General features: G+C 31.9%; 4 protein-coding genes across 8 annotated transcripts; 1 reads left to right on the top strand and 3 right to left on the bottom strand.

Annotated features, from left to right (window-relative positions):
• Positions 1–870: 870 nt before the first annotated feature.
• LOC141457997 (uncharacterized) lies at positions 871–6,124 on the bottom strand. The gene is made up of 5 exons (XM_074135452.1): positions 5,892–6,124; positions 5,652–5,763; positions 5,234–5,369; positions 4,905–5,152; positions 871–3,292 (listed from the first exon to the last, which is right to left on the bottom strand). The coding sequence occupies exons 3-5, from the start codon at positions 5,340–5,342 to the stop codon at positions 3,044–3,046; spliced, it is 606 nt and encodes a 201-aa protein (XP_073991553.1). The 5' UTR covers positions 5,343–5,369; positions 5,652–5,763; positions 5,892–6,124; the 3' UTR covers positions 871–3,043.
• Positions 6,125–6,567: 443 nt separating this feature from the next.
• Positions 6,568–8,922, top strand: Mettl14 (methyltransferase like 14). Of its 2 annotated transcripts, XM_074135443.1 has the most exons (7): positions 6,568–6,708; positions 6,782–6,943; positions 7,054–7,197; positions 7,325–7,498; positions 7,590–7,799; positions 7,872–8,044; positions 8,469–8,922. In XM_074135443.1, exons 1-7 carry the CDS (start codon positions 6,643–6,645, stop codon positions 8,692–8,694), a joined length of 1,155 nt encoding a protein of 384 aa, XP_073991544.1. In that variant the 5' UTR covers positions 6,568–6,642; the 3' UTR covers positions 8,695–8,922. The 2 variants fall into 2 exon arrangements, with proteins under 2 accessions (XP_073991544.1, XP_073991546.1); XM_074135445.1 differs by lacking the exon at positions 7,054–7,197.
• Positions 8,923–10,994: 2,072 nt separating this feature from the next.
• Positions 10,995–14,855, bottom strand: LOC141457996 (transcription factor A, mitochondrial-like). Of its 4 annotated transcripts, none has more exons than XM_074135448.1 (7): positions 14,797–14,855; positions 14,205–14,276; positions 13,490–13,641; positions 13,206–13,411; positions 12,434–12,529; positions 12,004–12,167; positions 10,995–11,370 (listed from the first exon to the last, which is right to left on the bottom strand). In XM_074135448.1, the coding sequence occupies exons 1-7, from the start codon at positions 14,814–14,816 to the stop codon at positions 11,367–11,369; spliced, it is 714 nt and encodes a 237-aa protein (XP_073991549.1). In that variant the 5' UTR covers positions 14,817–14,855; the 3' UTR covers positions 10,995–11,366. The 4 variants fall into 4 exon arrangements, with proteins under 4 accessions (XP_073991549.1, XP_073991552.1, XP_073991551.1 ...); XM_074135451.1 differs by lacking the exon at positions 14,797–14,855 and adding an exon at positions 14,659–14,780; XM_074135450.1 differs by lacking the exon at positions 14,797–14,855 and adding an exon at positions 14,575–14,640.
• Positions 14,856–16,895: 2,040 nt separating this feature from the next.
• LOC141457756 (uncharacterized) lies at positions 16,896–17,614 on the bottom strand. The gene has a single exon (XM_074134986.1). It carries the CDS (start codon positions 17,517–17,519, stop codon positions 17,208–17,210), a length of 312 nt encoding a protein of 103 aa, XP_073991087.1. The 5' UTR covers positions 17,520–17,614; the 3' UTR covers positions 16,896–17,207.
• Between the last annotated feature and the right edge of the window lie 2,446 nt (positions 17,615–20,060).

Below are 20,060 nucleotides of genomic sequence, written 5' to 3'. Positions count from 1 at the left end.
TTGGACAAAGTAACAGAATTTGAGAGTACAAGCAGAACCACATTAATAATTAATTATTGTAGGACAATAATAACATGAATGGTTAAGGGGTACCTTATAGGGTACTAATACTCTAAACACAAACTATATTTTGGCAAGTATAAACGCCCTAATTAAGCTGTTAGTAAAGTCATTCTAATGTAAGTCTGAAGGATTAACATTCAGAGTTGGGGGAGCTAAAAATAGAACGAATCAGCTAGCTAAATCTCATCACTTCCCAGTTTACACTGAGTGCTCAATCCTTAAGTGACTCAATTAAATCATCATTACTAACTGACTGGACTAGTTTTGCTCAAACCGTACAGAATTAGCTCTTAGCCAAAAGCTTTGTTCGACAGGAATATGATGCTGATTTTGGGTTAACAATTACTGCATTTTAAGCTTATGGTTTTCCACTAAAACCACAAAAAAATATCCATACTATCACATTAAATTACCAAATTTGCTGTATCAGAATCTCACACTTATAGTTCTTTACATTTGGGAGAAAATAGTAACAATAACATAGGAAAAGCAAATCAGCATAAACACTCCAATATAATAAATTTTTCACAGATTAATTTACATAATTAGTGCACACAAAAATAACAAACACTAAGAGAAGTGCGGATAAACTTGTTCGCGAGGATTGATTCTAGCAAATGTATAATTTATTAAGTAAATTTCTGCTTGACATTGTATCTCCGCAATTAGCGAAACTTCCTTTTGTATATTTTGTAACTATATAAGAAAATATTTTAAGCAACTTTGGAAAAGAATCAGATTATTAAATACATTCTCTAAATAAATTTAGGGTACTTTTTTTTATAAATAAAAACACTATGCACCGAATGCTTTAAAATATTTATATTTTTATATTATTTATTTGAATTGTCTGTCTAAGTAGTAATTATAAAATAGCCTTTTTGCCGGTAATACAAAATAGAATAAATTTTTGATAAAAAATATATATTGCACTTCGTTATGAAATTGCATTTCGAAAAAAGTGAATCTTTTTTTATAGAATACATGTTATATTTTACAAACACAGCCACTGTAGTCAATAAATAATAATAATAATAAAACTATTTTTATTTAAATCCAATAAAGAATAGAGACATTTTTTAACAAAAAATTTATGTCAATATAATTTTCCTTTCACATTCAGTTATCCAAGCAAGACTGGTAGAAAAACGTTAAAATTGTATCTAACACTATATAATGAGCTCATATTTTAAACACTAATTACAGAACTTAGAACTCGACAACACTGAAAATATGCTGTAAGGTAATAATGCACGACACTTAGGTGTCTAACATTAAGCACTTCCACTTTAAATTTTCAATAAATCAATTTTTTTTATTAACAAGTCACCTGGAAGTTTTAGTTTCCATTTTTTCAGCTGTACAAGCAATTATGTTAATACAAACAATATGTTTTACTGAAAACCCAAACTTGTAGGAGGTTTTTTTGAGATAGAACTTATTCCGTTTATTATTCAGATTTTGGATGGATTTTTATTTTTATTTAGATATGTACAAATTTTTACCTATGTGCATTAAATTGTACATCATATTAATGTGAACAACTTTTATTAGAAAATTCACTTCAGCAAAATTACAGTCAAGTTATGATTCCAGTAAGGTTCATTTCAAAGAAAGGGGTGATTTGATTTCTATTTAGACAGTCAAGTTATCTAACAATTAGAGAAAGGTATTTAAAAAGAGAAGGCTGAAATGTCATCTAGATGACGAAAAATGTGGCCTCCTAAAGATCTGATTCTACCATAAACTCAACCTTGACTCACAAATTATCATACTTTTTTTTACCCACTACCAGTGTTACTCAAAAACATTTTAAGTTACCACAAATAAGTGTAAAAACAAAATTAATAATTCAAAGTTAATTTTAAAGTTAGTTTTGAAGGCCCTGGTATACGCTAACTTCTTCGAATATTCTGACGGATAAGACTGGAGCTCCAATGCAGCAACGTTAATGCTATTTTTTTTGGCCACAGTTCATTTTGTTCTAAATGTAACAATCGACTATTCAATTTAGGTATAGAATGTACATAATTATTTTCTGGGTCAAAAATACCTCCCATACCCATAATCCTGGGATCTGAATATGAGAGCTAATCAGATGGCACTTAATGGAACCAATGAATAAAAAGCCCACCAACCACTAGCTCAGATCAGTTGTGTACGAGTAGAAATAAAACTGAAGTATGAGGCATGCTCAAAGGTTGAAGTGTTGGGAAGATCAGCATTTAGCAAAACAGAACTGTTTGACTAAAATGATTTTTACCTCGAACCTTTCATAATATACCGAGCAAATATATTAAATGCCACAGTTCGCTAATTATTAATTTAAGCAACAAACTCTATGCACCTCAAAGTGAGAGTCAAGTCTTCGCTCAGATTAGCGTCCAGTTGATGGTCAAAAATTCCCAAGGAGTTCAAACAAGTAACAACAGTTTTAAACAAGCTTTCAAAATTCTTAAAGAAGTAACGAAGCTTGAGAGCCTTGAAAAATAGGTCTTGAGGAGCAGTTACAACTACAACGATCTAATACTGCTGCCCGTACAGATCAAATCAATCGTAACTCTTTCCTCAATCGTATAAATATAGTCAGTTAGTTTAAGTTATTCTCTAAACAAAAAAATGTCCATTTCACATCCATTAAGTTCGGTTGTATTCAGTAATAGATAACATCTAGCAATAAAATAGAGATTAATAATTTAAAATTTGCCACAAGATTAAAAATGGGAAAAGAGAAAATGAATACATCATCATCATGAATAGGCATTTACTCATCCAGGGTAACAATAAAGGTCTCTGGTGAGAATTCTGTAATAATAAAGCTCTCATTTACACTGCAGAATTTTGTTTGAAGCTGTCGAGCTATAATAATAAAGAAAAAACTTCTCATTTAAACAGTAATTTGCAAGTTTTTAATGCACAACTTTATTTCAGTAAGTAAACAGAATAAGACTGGTAGATTTTTCTTAGGAATTAATAAGTGTCATGGTTTCGCCGTTGGGGCAGTACTTTCTACAATACAATGGATAATTATGAAACAGAATAGGTACAACGAAAAGTACTGTGTAAGTGTGCGGAAAAAGGCGATGATTTTATATACGATGAGGACAGTTAACTGCTGCACTCCCGTAAACAGAAGTAATGATGGCAATATACCGCTAGCCTGGAAATTGAGTCCTGAGTTCAAAATTGCCCAAGGAACACCGGCAATCAGAAATGGATATAAAAGGTTCTGTAACAGAAATCACATAGAAAAATGTTTCAATTTTATATCAAGTAATTTATAACTTAAATTCTTTTTATTTTAAATTTATCATTGTTATGACTATTTATTGAGAGCTTATTACATTCCAGAGATCAAGAGAAAAAAGTGAGATTATAGCATATTATCCTAACGCTTTATTGGTAAACAGTTTGATTGTTCAATGTTGATAACTTATAAGTAGTCAGTTTTGTAAAAATCAAAATCATTGAGACTATAGAAAGTGGGACAAAGGGGAATGCTAGGAACAACTTTTAGCGATGATGCATTAGAAACATTAAGTGAACTGAGTGAATAGAAGAAGAATCAGCAAGAAGAAATCAACTTAATTAAGGAGAGAAAATCGGTCGACGTATGATTATTAACTATTTAAAAAAGAATAGAGTGTCAGTCTAACTTCCAGCGGTTCATTATCAAAGAGCCTTGACACAGTCCACGGGATAAACGCTGTATCAAAAACCGAATATTCGGTCAACGCTTGATTAATTTAAACTGAACTTTTGTCAATAAACCAACACAAAACAAACTAGTAAGATAAGGAGGGAATTGAAAGTATAAATATTGAAAAAAAAAAAAAAAAATTATATGTAAAATATAAAATTTGAGTTTAGAGGAATTATAGGTATCTGATCTATATGATAGCTAAAGTTAGTGACAGTCGAAATAATTTCAAACAAGTCGGATGTTCTTTGTAGCGGATATGGAAGAAGATAACTTTACAATTATTAACGTTTAACCCCTACATCAATCCTCAAAAACAGATAGAACTTGAATCAGCAAAAGTGCTTGAGTATTGAAGTAAACTTCAATACTTCAGCGACAACTTGTAATTACGTATATGTATTTCAGGAGCAAGAGCGAGATCAATAATAGGCAACAAAACAGGAATGGCACAATAGAAAATCTATTACCTGAGAAGCGGATAAAGCTGAACGTAAAATACTGTTTAAAGACAAAAAGTAAAGAAATGCCAATTTTTTCAGTCAGGCTTTATGTCCAACAACGATCAAATATGCCACGACAGTTGAGCGGTTAAAGACGAGGATCGTATGGCAGCGAATTATTGTGGTACTGAGTTCGATCCCCGAAGTGGCCATTATTATTATTTAATCTAAAAAATTTAAAGCAAAGATTCTTTGCCATAACTTCTCCACTTTCATCCGAAAATTTGGGATTTCAAACTAGCCATTCTTCCCGAATGATAAGAACGAAATAAATTTAGTCTCTTAGGATTTCATGTTTAATGTCTTCATCCTAGAATATTACTGTACAATTTATAGAATAAGTTAGCGATCTGGCTCCCTTAATGACTCGTGAAAGCTTATTGGACGTAATGCCTTGAGTAATAGCCATTAAAGATCACATCGGTCGGTGCGCCCACCAAAATAGACATTTCTTTAATTTTTATAAACTGACTATCATTAATGCACGTCTCTTCATTGTTGTGGGCGAAATAAACTTGAACAATGAGGGAAATATGATCTAGCTGTCTACAGCCAGACCATTATGATACAGGGTGACTGTAGGCTCACTCCTCTTATTACAGATTATCTAATTCTACAAACAGTTAAAATTCCCTTACCTCATTAAAAATCCATGACAGACCAAAAAAATAACTTAATCTTGTCAGTATTCCTAAACAAATGAAGAAGATATAATGTAAAAAATTTGTTTGAGTGAGGTTTTCGACAACTTCTGTACCTAGCAGTACTGAGTCGTTAAGCCTAGCATTAAAGGCTGTGGTAGAAATTTCGTTTTCAAAGCTAGTTGCAGCTTCACCATTAAGAAATCCATTACATATATTTCTTTCTCCGCTAACATTAGCTGCATCTATAACAATTTAGCTGTGATATAATAATCACTGAAAAAAGTGGGACATTGAAAAAAAAAAAAAATGGCATTCTTACCTACCTAAAGCATCCTTCATTTCGTAAGGCTTTCCCATTATTTTGTTCATTCTAGCTTCAGCATTCATCAATATTTTCCTTCTTCTTGCTTCCATTCTTGATCTCGCATCCATTTTTATTAACAATGAATGATGATGGTGCTATTATAACGAATATACCATGTAAAGTTAGGTTCGAAATGGATAACTAATTTGAAAACAAAGGATGTTTGTGATCAACTTTTTCTCTGAGTTTTATCAATGCATTATCAATGAATTATCAATGCATTAACAAAACTTCAGTAGAAATCGTTATGAAATTGAATCTGTTAATTGAGATTTGGCTTCTAAATTTACATTGCAGCACATAAATTCACAGATATTACAATTTCTCTAATTGTCTTTCACTGATGCGGCAAGAGAACAAATATAAAAGTCATTTACCCTTTTTTCAATATATAAAATATATCCTAGATATTAGGTTAATAATTTTGATTCCATCCGTAACTTCGTAATTAGATTCATCATGCCACTGGAATCCCGAAATGTTTTGATTCTGTAAAAAATTAGGTCGTTACTACGTTTACTTAAAATAATATCTTCAATAAATTACTAATTCGGGCACTTTTTCCCGCACACATTCCAGTATGTAAACAGACCCTATTGATTTCTATCGATACTAACCACTGATAAGTGTTTCAGAATGCAGAGAATGTCTCCGTACTCTACGGGTGCGTGTATAATTTCAATGTAGAACTAATTTACAAATTGATCTTTTTAGAAAATAACAGGAACAACGTTCAATCCTTTAATTAAATGCTCCATGAAAATATATTCTCTGAAAACAGGATTCTGGTGGTTATTCTTAAACTGAGTAATAGCTAAAAAAAAAGTCGGTAGGCATATTACAAAGCAAAAAAACTGTTTTTTCTCTTTGCATAAATTAATGTTCAATCAATCTATCAGCAATTTACACAATTCATTCTTAACCGTAATGTTGTTTTAACCATAGAATCATAATCTTTATAATGATGTATTCTCTTCATTAACAAATTTAAAAATTTTAAAAACCTATTATTCTGTTAAGATGAGATTATTGTGACTCAGGGACAATCAACTTAAAACTCACCTGAAGGCGACATCTATTGGCCATTTCGGTAGTGAAATTCGGCAGTGTGTAGACAATTTTTGAATTCTGCTCGTAAATAAAAACTGAATTTGACACTCAGCATTGCTCATCAGCAATTTTATAGCTTAGCGAAATGTAAAATTTCTCTAGAGGATCTGTGTAGAGAACCGTTAGTTTCACATAACATGAACATTCCATCCTAAGTATACATTTTCTTACAACCTTCTGATTCAATTTGGAGGTTAACCCGGGGTATTAGTTATAAACAAAGTCGAAATAATATTATCTGCTGATCGCCACAAAGTAATGAGTGATACGTTGAAAGAATTGCGGGAGAGATCACAAAAAAGGAAGAAATTACTGGCTCAGACAGTAAGTTATTTTTTTGCACTCTTCTTTTTCAAATAGAAGTTGTAATAAAGCAAGATTTTCAATTTGTACAAAGTTTGGTGTAGCCAATGTAGCTGAGTTGAGACAAGCACTCGGTACTTCAGCTGATGAACCTCCTAAAAAAGTTCCTAAAGCCGTTGTTGGTTCGGACTGCAAAGAAAAAGAGGATACCAGTAATGATGGTGTAGTTTATAAGGACTCTTCAACTTTTCTTAAGGTATTTTATTTAGAAATAGTAAATTTTTTTTAATCTATGAAAACCCTTATACAACTGTCCTACCGGACAGTTTTAATGGCTTAATAGTATATATCATCCTGGTTTGGTAGGGTACTCAGTCGTCAAATCCTCATAATGATTATTGCCAGCACTTCGTTGACACCGGTCAAAGGCCACAAAATTTTATAAGAGATGTAGGTCTTGCTGATAGATTTGAGGAATATCCAAAACTAAGGGAACTAATCAAATTGAAGGTTTGGTAATGGATATTTTAGTTAAGAATCTTAAGAATATTTGGATTCTCTAAAGGAGAGTTAAAATGGTATTTTAAACAAATAAATGTTTACTTTCATTAGAAAATGTTTTTTTGAAATTTAACAGGATGATCTTATAGCACAAACTTCGACACCCCCGATGTTTCTTAAATGTGACCTAGAAACTTTTGCTATGAAAGATTTGAACAACAAGTTCGATGTAATACTTGTTGAACCTCCATTAGAAGAGTATCAGAGAACCATGGGAGTCACCAATATGAAACTGTGGAGCTGGGAGCAGGTGAGACACCTTTCTAGTTAGTTTATCTAGTTGGTGAATCGTTAGTTTTTAATTCTAATTATAAATAGAAAAATTTAATTTCATAAATTAGGTTATGCAGTTGGATATAGGGGAAGTAGCTGCATCACGGAGCTTTGTGTTTTTGTGGTGTGGCTCGTCGGAAGGTCTAGATATGGGACGTGCTTGCCTTAGAAAATGGGGTTTCAGAAGATGTGAGGATATTTGTTGGATAAGAACAAACGTCAACACTCCGGGGCATTCAAAAAATCTGGAACCTAAAGCAATTTTCCAAAGAACTAAAGTAAGTTTTTTAACGTTTTAATGAAAAATAAGTTGTGGTCTTTTAAATAAATAGAATGTTTTCTTGAAACAGGAACATTGTTTGATGGGGATCAAAGGAACGGTTAGGAGATCTACTGATGGAGATTTCATTCATGCCAATGTTGACATTGATTTAATTATTAGTGAAGAACCCGAATACGGATCTCTTGAAAAACCAGTTGAAATTTTCCATATTATAGAGCATTTCTGCCTAGGGCGGAGAAGGTAATATACTATTGATTTTTCGTTATAATGTTCAGAAAAAAAGTTTATCTACTTAAATTCAATTATGCCAAAAACAAAATATTAGTACTTCAGTATAGATTGTTCAATCAATCAGTAACTCCCTGTCCTCGGATAAGAATCGGCATGTAGTTAGATTCGAAATATTGCATCATTTGTCGCCCTGGATCTCAAATGACACAAATCTTCGGAGAATTATTTCGGATTATAGAAACTGTACGAAATTTGAAATGACAAATATAACTCACTTGCAATTTTAAACAAATTAAGTTTCAAATGTAAGAGTCAGAAGTTTTATGCTTATTTAAATTAAATATATTTAAGAAATGAGTGCAGTGTAAGTTGAAGTTTCTATAGAGAACCGTGTCTTGTGTCAGTGATATATGTTTCAATTTCTAATTTACAGATTGCACGTATTTGGCCGAGATTCTACAATTCGACCTGGTTGGCTCACACTCGGCCCTGAACTTACTAATTCCAACTTTAATGCGGATCAATACTCCAGCTATTTTACTCCATCCACCCTTACAACTGGATGTACAGAAAGGATAGAAGCCCTGCGTCCAAAGTCACCACCACCAAAGGGCAAACAAAGGCCAGCTTTTCAAAGAGCTCGTCCTAGACCCCGGTAGTAGTTGAAGAAGGAACTTATTTTTCATTGCATTGCATTTTCAACATTAAAAAAAAAAGAACGCTTTTTGAAAAGATTAAACATTTTACATTCATGACATCTTGTTTTTAACTTGAATTCATTGATAAATATGCAGTATTTTATTGCTTCAGTTTTGGATCTCCTTGAATTTGTAATATAATGTACAAAGAAAAAGAATAATAAATTCTTATTTTTTATGAGTTTTTAACGCTGACTTTACGAAATGTTACGTTTTAATGAAATTCATTACTCTAATAATATTAATTACTTTCAGTTTTGAAATTTGATTGTGAAATAATGTAATAAAATGTACCATTTTAGAAGCGAATTCAATAGAACAGTGTAATTAATTTAAAAATATATCATTATGATAGGGAATTAAATAAAAAGTGGGTCTTAATAGAAACCGCTGTCCAAATTTAAAAGCGATCTAATAGTCCTTGACTAATAAAAACCGGCTATTTAATTACATTAAACTCAACTCATGAGAACTATTACTAATGAATCAATTGGAGACTGCAGTTTGTGTCCTTCACTCTTTGCTTAGTGCCCTATGGGGACTTTTCTGTTAATTCTAAGTATATTTCCATGTCTGATGTTCATCTTATGATATTCACATGCTTGAGTACAAATGGTCAATCAAGCCTTGCCTCTTCCCGTGCGTTAGAAGAAAGCTAATGGTAATTCAGTTAATTTATTGCTAAATAACTGGATTGTTATTGCGTTTTATTGTTGATCTAATCATAATCTAATCTACCATAATTAATTCTAATCAACCAAAATACTTTCATTCTGTGTTTATCTCTTCTAAAAAGTAAATATTTCTTAGCACATGCCAGTGAGCTGTAAATCAAGTAAAAGAATTTCCTCTACTTTGATTATAATTTGTCCAGACTAGTATTTATTTATTTTGTAGAAATTTACATGGTATAGTAAGACGATGAGAATAGGAAGTGATGCAGCCCAATTTAAAGGAAATTTCAGGCCACTGGTGGATCAGTCGGCGAGGTAGATTGTCAGAATTGTTAGGTAAAACGAGATAAGAAAGGATTAGATTACAAGAGCGCAAGCTGTATGGTATTTTGACTTGGCGGGTTATTGTATGTAAGGAATGTTGAGATCAGTATCAAGAGAAAGGTTGGCAACATTAAAAAGAGCACCATCTGTTGGAGTAATCTAGATTGAAATGTTTCTTTCGTTTGTCGGTTTAGTTGAAACCTTACTCTAGAATCCGTAAGTCTTCATAGGTTTGATAGTCTCTTCAATTCCACTATTAATTTAGATAGCCTTCCAAGAAGTTGGTAAATAACTTTGACGCGTTTAGGCATTGTCTTTTAAGTTTTGTGTGTGGGTTTCATGTTTGACTTAAGAAAAGCCCTAGGTAGCGCACTAAGTCTAACAAGGAAGACTATTTTAATTGCAAAAGACTGGAGGACAAGAGCTCCCTTGGAGACATGCTCTCGTGGCATGTTGACATTTTTTTGGATTCAGTTAGATACTCTACTTTTTTGCCAAAGATTCTGTTACATCCAAGTGTTTTTGTAACATGTGAGAAGCAGATGTTGGGTCTGAACTTGTTGGTAGTATGCCTCTGTTGCCTGCATAAGTACAGAGTAAAATTGATGGATGTGAGGGAAGCCTAATGTGTATAATGGGTAGAGGAGCACCCAAACCACTTTGCCAACAATTTCCAGTCAGTTGTGCTGAAGTCGAGCCTACCTTGAAGAAACACGCCTTTCTTCTGCCATCTCAAGACATATTCACCTTGGTGCGGTTCTTAATCATGTCTGAGTAGCATAGGCTGTTGATAGAGCGTTGCTCCACAAATATCAAAGAAAATCGTATCATGGACATTCTCGTGCGATGCTCTTCGATTACGCTTTTGTAACTAACCAACACGTAAAAACTCGTCCGGTTGCTGTAACTTCTGCCGTGTTGATTGTTTATCCGAGAGAATATTTCTCACGGTTGTACACTTACCGTGTAAAGTAAAAATGGCATCACTAAACGCTGTACTTCAACATTACTATTATTACTGACAAGTCATTGTAACTAGATCTTGAAAGTTATGTTTATGTAAATATTAATCGAACAGCTGCGGACTGGCATTCTTCGCAACGTTGCTGACACAAAAATACAAATTCCCTACATTAAGCGTCACCTTCTCTGAATAGGTATCTTTATTTATTAAATGGTCTTCGCATATAATTTGTTTTTCAAATCTTCAAGAAGAAAATAAAGGCGTAATATTTCTAGCGGGAAGAATAAGTATAAAGTAAATGCTTTTATAAATTTTATTACAAACTAGAAAACTCTTACATTAATAGTCTTACTTGGACTTTGATACCAATTTAGTCTTTTTTCTTGTACTAAGAAAGAAATAATTAATATTAATGTCCCAAAAATACAACTACAGAGACAAATAATATATATAACAGCAAAATTATAAAAGATGTTTTACAAAAAACAATGTAATATTAAAAATATAACAAGTAATAATACAAAATAGTTCTGAAACTGAAATAAAATTCGAACTTAATTTTAATTATCAGCAAATTGAGGCACACCAACTACACATTTTCCATCACTTTCTTCAAAACTATCATCTCTTTGGATTCCATTATTTTCTTCGAACAGTAAGTAACTTTTTTTTTAGCTGAAACAATTTAAACAGATGTAAAAGAGATACCTAATTATCTGTATTACACTTTATAATATTCTCAATTATTGATGATATATTCAAAAACGTTTTAAGAGGAAGATGGTTTACACAAATATAAGGCTCAATATATTTCCAACATGTCCTATCAGTGTTTGTTTAGGTTTAAGAATTGTGTCCCTTTTGAATTTTTAGCCCAAATTAAGAGCACCTGCAAAATTCTTAATTTCTAAGTTAGAAATCTCTTCAAAAATAATAATAATAATAGGTCCCTCACTATTTGCTGACTTTATTAAATGAAAATTAATTTTAGACAATTTGACGGGAGGCTTCCTTCTAATAATTTTCTTGAAATGTATGTGGAGTCTAATGAAAAGAAAATCGCTAGATCCAGAAGGTTAAGAAGGACTCGGAAAAATACGTGATGCTTTTTTTTTAAAGTTCTTCCCAGAAAATTGATTAAGGTAGAATTCTAGGCCGTCAACTTACCTTATTTGTCCCATTTAGTAATAGTTAGTGAACCTATATTGAAGCCTACTTAATGTAGTTGTTTGAGAATTGTCATAAAAAAGAGTCGTTCAAATTCTAACTAAGAGGAACATAATTATAAAAAATAAACTTGATAATTACTGCTGACGGATTACAGATCCCAAACCTTGGGTGACCATTTCCTTTTCCCACTTCTCTAATTTCGTTTTAAATTCTTCCATTTCTTTTTTGTGCTTTTCAAAATAGGGTGCTTTATCCTCTTGTGATAACGACTTCCATGCATTAGTTATACTTGCGATCCATTCCTATTAAAATCATTAATAAAGATCTGCCGACCAAAATTATTAAGAAATTTGTTATACATAAAGCTAATAAGATATTTCACTTCTCTATTACAATGATTTGCAGTAACTTTCTGCACAAATCGTAATTCAATTCCTTAGAAATTTTGAATTATTTACACGTTACTGAGTAACTGTTTTCAAATAGAACATAATCCTCGTCAGAAGCCGGAATACACATGCTACAATAAGTAAAAGCCTACAATACGAGGCTTAGTAGGTTCGCATACCTTATATGAGGTGGTTCCTCGTTTGCTAACTTGAGATTGCAAAAAGAGTAAAAAAGGTGGTGTCGGTTTTCTAGGGCGACCAAGTTCTTCTCTTCTCTGAAATTGGTGATTCTAGACTTAGAAATATGCTTTACATTTTTAAACTAATACATAAACTGGAACTTTCTGGGCTAAAAAATTCATCTGGATTTTATGCAAAAGTACTAAAACATTCATTGCGCGCGTGTTCCATCAAAAATTATATTCTGATGGGAAAAATACGAACTTTTTTTTTTATGAAGGGCTACATAAGGAGTCCCAGATCAAAGAACTCATGATATCGTGTTGTTAAAAGTGAATATTCAAACATATAACTTGAGTGACTTAATATAACAAGTTGCCTATTACTTATTGCTTTTAGTTTTAGGTTCGTCTTTCAACAAGAATATAGGCAATTCGAGAAAGATTACGATTTCAATTTTTTTGTTGGCTTAAAATAAAAATAATAATAATCTGCAGGGAAGGGATTAGCTATGCGGTTAGCATACTGGACTCCCACGCGGAGGTCCCGGGTTCGAATCCAGCAGCTGACCCTTAGATTTTCTCTTCCTAGGAGCTTCTTACAGCTCACTGTCCGGTGATGGACAGTGTTGTCTGTAACGAGAGAACACTGTCCGGAGGCCGGCAGTGCACTGGAAAAAGCTCCGGGCGCTAATAACCTCAGCTGTTGATGCGAAAAAAAAATAAATAAATAATAATAATAATCTGCATAAAAAAATAACTTTAACCGTACCTTTTTTAATTTCCCTCTTTCTTTTCGGAGTTTTAAACTTTCTTTTTCCAAGGTTATCATATCTCTATCACCAGGACTTAGATTCTGTTCGTATTGCTTAAGTTCTGACAGATATTTTAACACATCTTGATCATAAAGTTTTTTTAAATTATCTTTAGTGTTTTCATCAGCTTTTTTCCATCGTTCTGCAGCAACTTTCACAATTTCTGCAACAGAAACATTTTCATTAAACCAGAAAAATTGTTTGTGCTTTGTATTTTTTTAAAGCTGTTTTTATTAACTACCAGTGGGCTTCATATTTGGTTGCTGCTGTAAAATCTCAGGTCTTATACTTGCTATGAAACGAAAAAATGGTGTCACCGGCTTCCTTGGTTTAGGATTTAAACCTAATTTCTCTTCAAGAGACTGTTTATTACAATACGTCGAAGTAGTAAACCTAAATAAAGAAAATTTGTGTAAAGTAGCTGTTAGTAAGAGATCAAATTAAGAAATAAAAAAATAGAACATTTGAGTTCTTCGATCCTATTTTTTTTTGTTCTTAAAATACTTCTAAATAATAACTGACGAACTGATTTGGTTCAAACGACCATTCTCCAATATCGTAATAAGATATGAACGTAGATGCTCGGATTCTTTGTTATTATTTAGAATTGGAACTGCTTCTCTCGAAAGGCCTACACAACAACAGCAAAACTAGATACATCAAAATCAAATATTCATCGTCAACACTAATTCATGAAACCATGCATGAAGCAATCGCTGTGTCAGCTTAAGAATTATTAAAGACCTTATTCTTGAAAAAAGTAATTAAGCCCCAGATTATATTAAGATTCAAGAGAATCTACTAACTCTAAGGACCTTAGCTATAAATATTTAAATCATTTTATAAATTAAATAAATGGATATTTTCACCATAAAATCAGATGGTATAAATTATAATTGAACTTTTTTATACACACAAACTAAACATGAATTATTATTAATCAATTGAATACATGCCTTGCTGTAGCTACGCATCTGCAGTAACTGCTAAATTTGAGAACAGCACTCTGTAGAAGCGTCATTATTTTACTAAAAATGATAAACTTAGTTGGTAAATACTATACATAAACTTTATTTATGAATAAATTTTGCATTTTAAGGGCAGATAAACCGTATTCCTGTCACAATTAATAATTGTGTAACAATAACCTTAAATTCTGTTAGCTCTAAAAATGTAAACACAAGTGAACCTAGAATAATTCTAAGGAGCCATATGATTTTGTTGCACAATGAGTTGAAATGATGAAATTGGCGCGCGGGCATCTGGGGTACAAAATTAAACTATTGTAGATATTGCTATTCTTGTAATGTGAGGTACGACACTTACGTATCACTTATTTTACCTAAACAATATTGTAAAACCTATACTTAAAAATATTTAACACTCATTTATAGTTAGAAGCATAGTTACAATTGATTTCATCAACCAGTATGTAAGAGGTAAAATAAGAGGTTTCCAGTACTTAAAAAGATTGATATATCAAAGACTAAAAATAGTCTAAATTTCAAAACTAACACGAAAAACGTAAACAACTTATACGTCACTTACTATAAAATCTTAAGAAACATCTTTTGACAGTTGGCGACACTGATCTCTTCACAACCAAACATAAAACTAATCCCTTCTCCAAATGTTATGCTATCTACTGGCGGCTGCTAGAACTACAAAAGAATCGTAGTTTTACAAATCGCCGCTAGATATCATGGAAATTCATTTTGCATATTTGTTGGACAACTCATGGACCCCAATAATATACATTTACTTTAATAAACTCCAATGCAAATTTCTAGCATTTAAATATCAAAATATTATTTGGAATAAATACTTACCTTATACAACCGCAAAGTACTGTAATTACTTATATTATTCCTCTCAACATTCTCTATAAACTAAAGTAACCGAACTATTGTAATAACTTATGCTTTAATGCCAAAATTATCTATCCTATTATGCTAAAAATACTATTTAGATATACTAATCACAACTCTCTTTTCCAATTATTAATTAACAAATATATACAATTCCCATTAGATCAGTTACTGCTTATCTAGTAAGATTTGCAAATACTAATTTTCATGATTTATTTTTAGAAGACTAGTTAGTGCTGGAAAAAGATAATAAATACTAAAAAGATTTTAGTAAAAGATTATAACTTCTTTTAAAGAATTTAGTTAATAATATTGTATGATTTACAATTAAGAAGGTTAAGAGTTGTCAAATTATTAATTTTGAATTATTAATTATATTTGAATTAATTTGAAAATTATCAAAATTTTTAAGTTTTTGAAAAGCACAACGATCGGAAGCTCTTATTTTTGTAATTCTACATCAGTAATTTTTTTTTTTTATGCCAGGTCTTTTATTTTGGTTTTGACTCTACAATTTAGAATGTGTCAGTGACTCCTAAATGATAGCCACAAGTCAGTTAAAAATTGTATTTCTGTGTAACATCTAAGTAACGTCAGTATTAATTATTTTCATTTTAATGTGCCTTAATTTTTTGGGCGGAATGAATTTTTGTTTTATTTAGGATTTGGATCAACTCGTTTCACCATTGGATTCGTTCTAGTGGACCAAGTATGCTCAAATAGCCCGTCTGGTGACGGTATTTAAATTCAAATTAGTATTAAAATTATTATTTAAACTCAAAAATTTGTAAAGTTAAAATGAAGCTCACAATCTTTCAACAAGATAGTTTGCTATTGCTAACGACTAGCCCTCAACCATGGGTTCTACCACACCTGAAGAAAGGACCTGCTTCATGCCTTATAATGAAATTTATTTTTATTACGAAGAAAAAAATGAACGCTGAAATTTTGTATGTCTCAAATTGTTGAAGGTCAACTATTTTAAAAAAAAGGTTCGAGTGGAAAAGTTAGAATTTACAAACAAAAGAACGCGTTCAGTTCTAGCTTTATGTGAAATTCAGAGGATTTAAATTACAACGTAATTGTTGAAAAAAAAAAAAGATGAAGAACTTCAAAAAGTTGTGTAGTAAAATAACTGTAAATGTTGCAATCACTACAGTTCGATAAATACCGACTGTTTTCTAGGAAATCTCGGGCTCCAGCGAGAGGTACGTGAACAAATTCATCTAGGGATATAAATGCGATAGAGATTGATATTAGGGAGCTGGAATGAAACTACGGTATATGTCTTCTGCTAGTCACTAGAAGAGAAATTAATAGAACACATTCCTCTTCTTGTTGTAATAAAGAATTTGAGAAGTTAATAAGACAGCTAATTGGAATATTATGAAGGAATTAATGAATATTGTTATTGTAAGATGGACTTTGAATATTTATGCTTAAATTTAAAAAAAAGCAGACTGGTGCATACAACCAATCAATCAATCCCAAGAAATTTAGCTACATCTAGTAATATTATTATTTTGTAGTCAAAATACTCATCTACCCTCTCAAACCAGCGAGATGCTGTACCTTTTTAGAAAAAGATGTGTTTCTGCCTGATTACTTCCTACCGCTGGGCACACCCTGATAACTCAGCTTTTTGGGGGTTTCAACCTGAATTTATCAGAAGATTTTTATGATTTCGAAATTTTCTTTTCGGATAAAAACATGTAAGAACAGTCCTGCACTTTCAAGGTTCAATAAAGTTTAAGGAAAACAAATTAAACGACTTTGATGTTCTTAGTTTGAAATAAGATTTATTTCTGAGTATCAAAAGATTAAAAATATTGAAGTATAAGAACAATATAATAAATTTAAGCTAGAAATAACAGTCTTAAAAAAATCAAACAGTGAGACTAGATAAGAATGAATACTATACTAAAACTCCAGTCACTTATTGTAATACAAGTAAAAATTTAAATATATCTTAATGAGCATTCGAAATAACCATAAATTGCATTGTTATGGATTTTTCATTTTAAATAATGGCAGTTTGAGAAAGCCCGATTTCGGACTTACCACCTAAACAATGTATCAATAATTTGTACCTCATTTTTTATGACCTTTCAGTCTCTTATTATTCACATAAAATTCTGTGACTATTTCTTCAGGAACGCTTTCTTCTAGTTCTGTATTATCAATAAATGAGTCTGAATCATCGTATCCAGTACCAAGTTCCGCAAAGGAACGCCGAAATTTCTTTGGTTCGAAACCATCCTCTTCTTCGTCATCATCATTATTCTTGTTTTTTATTGCTGATGCAAGTAAATGTTTATAATTAAATATTGCACAACCGTTTTTACTGCAACTACTCAAATCAACAGTCAAACGAACTGTTTTAGTGGCGTGCTCCGAAGACATGATTTCCTGAAACTAATAAAATTAATCACTGTCACAGTCCAAGATTCAAGAAAACCAAAACAAATCAAACCTTCACAGGGGAGACAATCGTTATTCAGTGTTGTAATAAGAAAATTATAGTAAACTTAAGAATGTTATATTTGTTCATTAAAAAATGCCTGTATTATAAAGGCAATTATGCGAAACTAAGAATATTTGATAAAATAATCAAAATTAAGCAGTTTACGTTATTCTCTCGGAAACCAGGAATGATATTAAATTAGCACAGAATGAGAATCAATGGTACTCGATGATGTTGAAGATGTTCAAAAAAAGACTTCGAATTTAAAGACTAATTTAAGACAGCGAATAGATCTAAACAAAATGGTAAAATTTCTGGTGGTGGCCCCTCCAGCATAAATCCAATTTTTACCAAGATGCTCTATATCGCTTACAGCCAAGCAAGTCATTTTAAAAAAACGCAAGATTTTTTAAATTTCTTTCTGATATTGGAATAAAAAAAAAAAAACAGATCCAGTTATGTACGTGTCTCATCATTTGCTGTTGCGGTATTAAATCTGCCTTGAATTCACTTCTAACTCTTCTTAGATTGCATCTTATTTCCAAAAATGAAATAGAAAACCTCACAAAATTTTTATACTAATTTATGTAAATTAAATTGATGTATTTAAAATCTAGTACACTACCTTTTCTCAAAACGCCAAAAATTAAATACTATCAGATTCATTAGATTTTTTGTTATACATTTCAAAAAACTCTTAAACAGACTTAAACAAATCTTTCATGATTGAAACTCATAAAAATAATAAACAATTTTCTCCTCTTGTTTTATTAACAGATATTTTCTATTGCCGAATACGTTAAAAGAAATATAAGGCTAACTTTATCATAACAAAAATTATAAAAAATATAATTATTAAAAAGCAATCTAGAATAGCAAAACTGTGCGAAATTTAGTGTTTTAATCCAGCATTTGAATTTCCTGATATTGAAATATGGATTATTATTTTTTTTTCAGTCTAATGCACTTCAAAAAATCACATTTCTTGGTGGCAAAAAGTTGGATTTATTGATTCTGAACCCAAGGCACCTCCCAATAAATGTATTTCGGGTGAGGAACACATTATTTTTCAGCAGATGTTATTTTTTCTTTTGAGAACTAGAAACCATCTGTATCACCGGTTGCAAGTACACTACCTTTTAAAAATAATTACAAAAATAAAAGTTTTTTATCGAATACTTTTTAATTCCTTTCCTGTTTTAGGAAAAAAAGGATAATAAACTAAAAGGGGCACTGAAACTGAAATATGTTTTCGCACGCCTGCGCCTTGAATCCACGAAGGTAGCTTAATAAAAATTTAATATTCCACCTTTTTCTCAGTTTGAACGGTGGTTTACTAAAAACCGTAGGCTGAAAAAGTGTAAGAATTGCATTTTGCATTTTTCAGTTAATGTATATTTGAAGAGTTCTTATGCGAATGATATTTAATTTTAAGCACTAAATATGAGGCAAGAGGCAGCTTCTGTGGTTTTTATTTCCTTAAAAAGATTTTTTGGTTATATATACAGAGATTTAAAAGAAAATATAGAACAACGGTGTACAATCATTGTCAACTCTAACTGATGAGCTAACAGGACTGAGCCTTGTGGTTGTCGTCAGCTATCTCCATGTTTCCGGGCAATGTGCCACGGCAATAGGATGGAGCATGCTTTATGGACGTATATGTCTATGAGTCTGTATCCAATGTACTTGATAGCTTTGCCACTAACGTACAATGTACCGGAAGTGGTTTGTGTATACGTTCCATTACGCACTTGATCGATATCCGGGCGTCCAAATTACGCTGACTGGACATCCACTCCTCGCACCAACGTAACCATTCTAGCGAATACGATAAAATATCTGTCACCCCTCTGCCTTATATAATACCACAAAGAAATAGACCTATCAGCCCTTATTATTAAAATAATTATTATTGAATATAGTAAATAATATTAAGGCGCCACGGTTGCTAGGGGTTTGAGGCGAGACCTGCATATCTATTGATGGTTTTGGTTTTCAACAGTTGTTATTAATTGAATAATTAAATTATTAATTATATAATATAATTATATACGAGGTGTGGCTATTAAATAACGAGACTATTGCCGCAAAACATTTTATTTTAAATTTATACATATTTAGTTATTATCACCTGCAATGTACACCCCACCCCTATCCCTACAACGCTCCATGAGAATTTACCATTGTTCGAAACAGTGCTGGAAGTCTTTTTCTGTGAGCTCCTGCATGACGCGTGCCGCTTTTTCTTACACAGCTTCAACGGACTGAAATCCTGTTCCTTATAATGCAGATTTGACTTTGGGGAACAGATAAAAGTCACATGGAGCCAGGTCAGACGAATAAGGCGGTTGGCCTAAAACTGAGATGTTGTACTTGGCTAGAAACGTCTTGACAGACAATACAGTGTGAGCCGGCGCGTTGTCATGATGGAGAACCCATGACTTGATCTTCCACAAATCGGGTCGTTTTTTCCTTAC

The sequence above is a fragment of the Rhodnius prolixus genome, unplaced genomic scaffold (assembly GCF_049639745.1).
Source record: "Rhodnius prolixus isolate KJV_2025 unplaced genomic scaffold, Rpr scaffold_5, whole genome shotgun sequence".
Classification (NCBI taxonomy): Eukaryota; Metazoa; Arthropoda; class Insecta; order Hemiptera; family Reduviidae; genus Rhodnius; species Rhodnius prolixus.
Note: the sequence above shows the minus strand (reverse complement) of the source record. Positions and strands in the feature narration are given on the sequence as shown.

Excerpts from the sequence above, each read along its gene's own strand:
- LOC141457997 (XM_074135452.1), bottom strand. The coding sequence starts at position 5,342 with ATGGATGCGAGATCAAGAATGGAAGCAAGAAGAAGGAAAATATTGATG. Across the intron at positions 5,153-5,233 it reads CGAAATGAAGGATGCTTTAG|ATGCAGCTAATGTTAGCGGA; the intron begins GTAGGTAAGAAT and ends AAATTGTTATAG. Across the intron at positions 3,293-4,904 it reads TGTCATGGATTTTTAATGAG|AACCTTTTATATCCATTTCT; the intron begins GTAAGGGAATTT and ends TTTCTGTTACAG.
- LOC141457756 (XM_074134986.1), bottom strand. The coding sequence starts at position 17,519 with ATGTCTTCGGAGCACGCCACTAAAACAGTTCGTTTGACTGTTGATTTG.
- Mettl14 (XM_074135443.1), top strand. The coding sequence starts at position 6,643 with ATGAGTGATACGTTGAAAGAATTGCGGGAGAGATCACAAAAAAGGAAG. Across the intron at positions 6,709-6,781 it reads AGAAATTACTGGCTCAGACA|TTTGGTGTAGCCAATGTAGC; the intron begins GTAAGTTATTTT and ends ATTTGTACAAAG. Across the intron at positions 7,198-7,324 it reads GGGAACTAATCAAATTGAAG|GATGATCTTATAGCACAAAC; the intron begins GTTTGGTAATGG and ends GAAATTTAACAG.
- LOC141457996 (XM_074135448.1), bottom strand. The coding sequence starts at position 14,816 with ATGTTTCTTAAGATTTTATA. Across the intron at positions 14,277-14,796 it reads ATGTTTCTTAAGATTTTATA|TAAAATAATGACGCTTCTAC; the intron begins GTAAGTGACGTA and ends TATCATTTTTAG. Across the intron at positions 13,412-13,489 it reads ACCAAATATGAAGCCCACTG|AAATTGTGAAAGTTGCTGCA; the intron begins GTAGTTAATAAA and ends TTTCTGTTGCAG.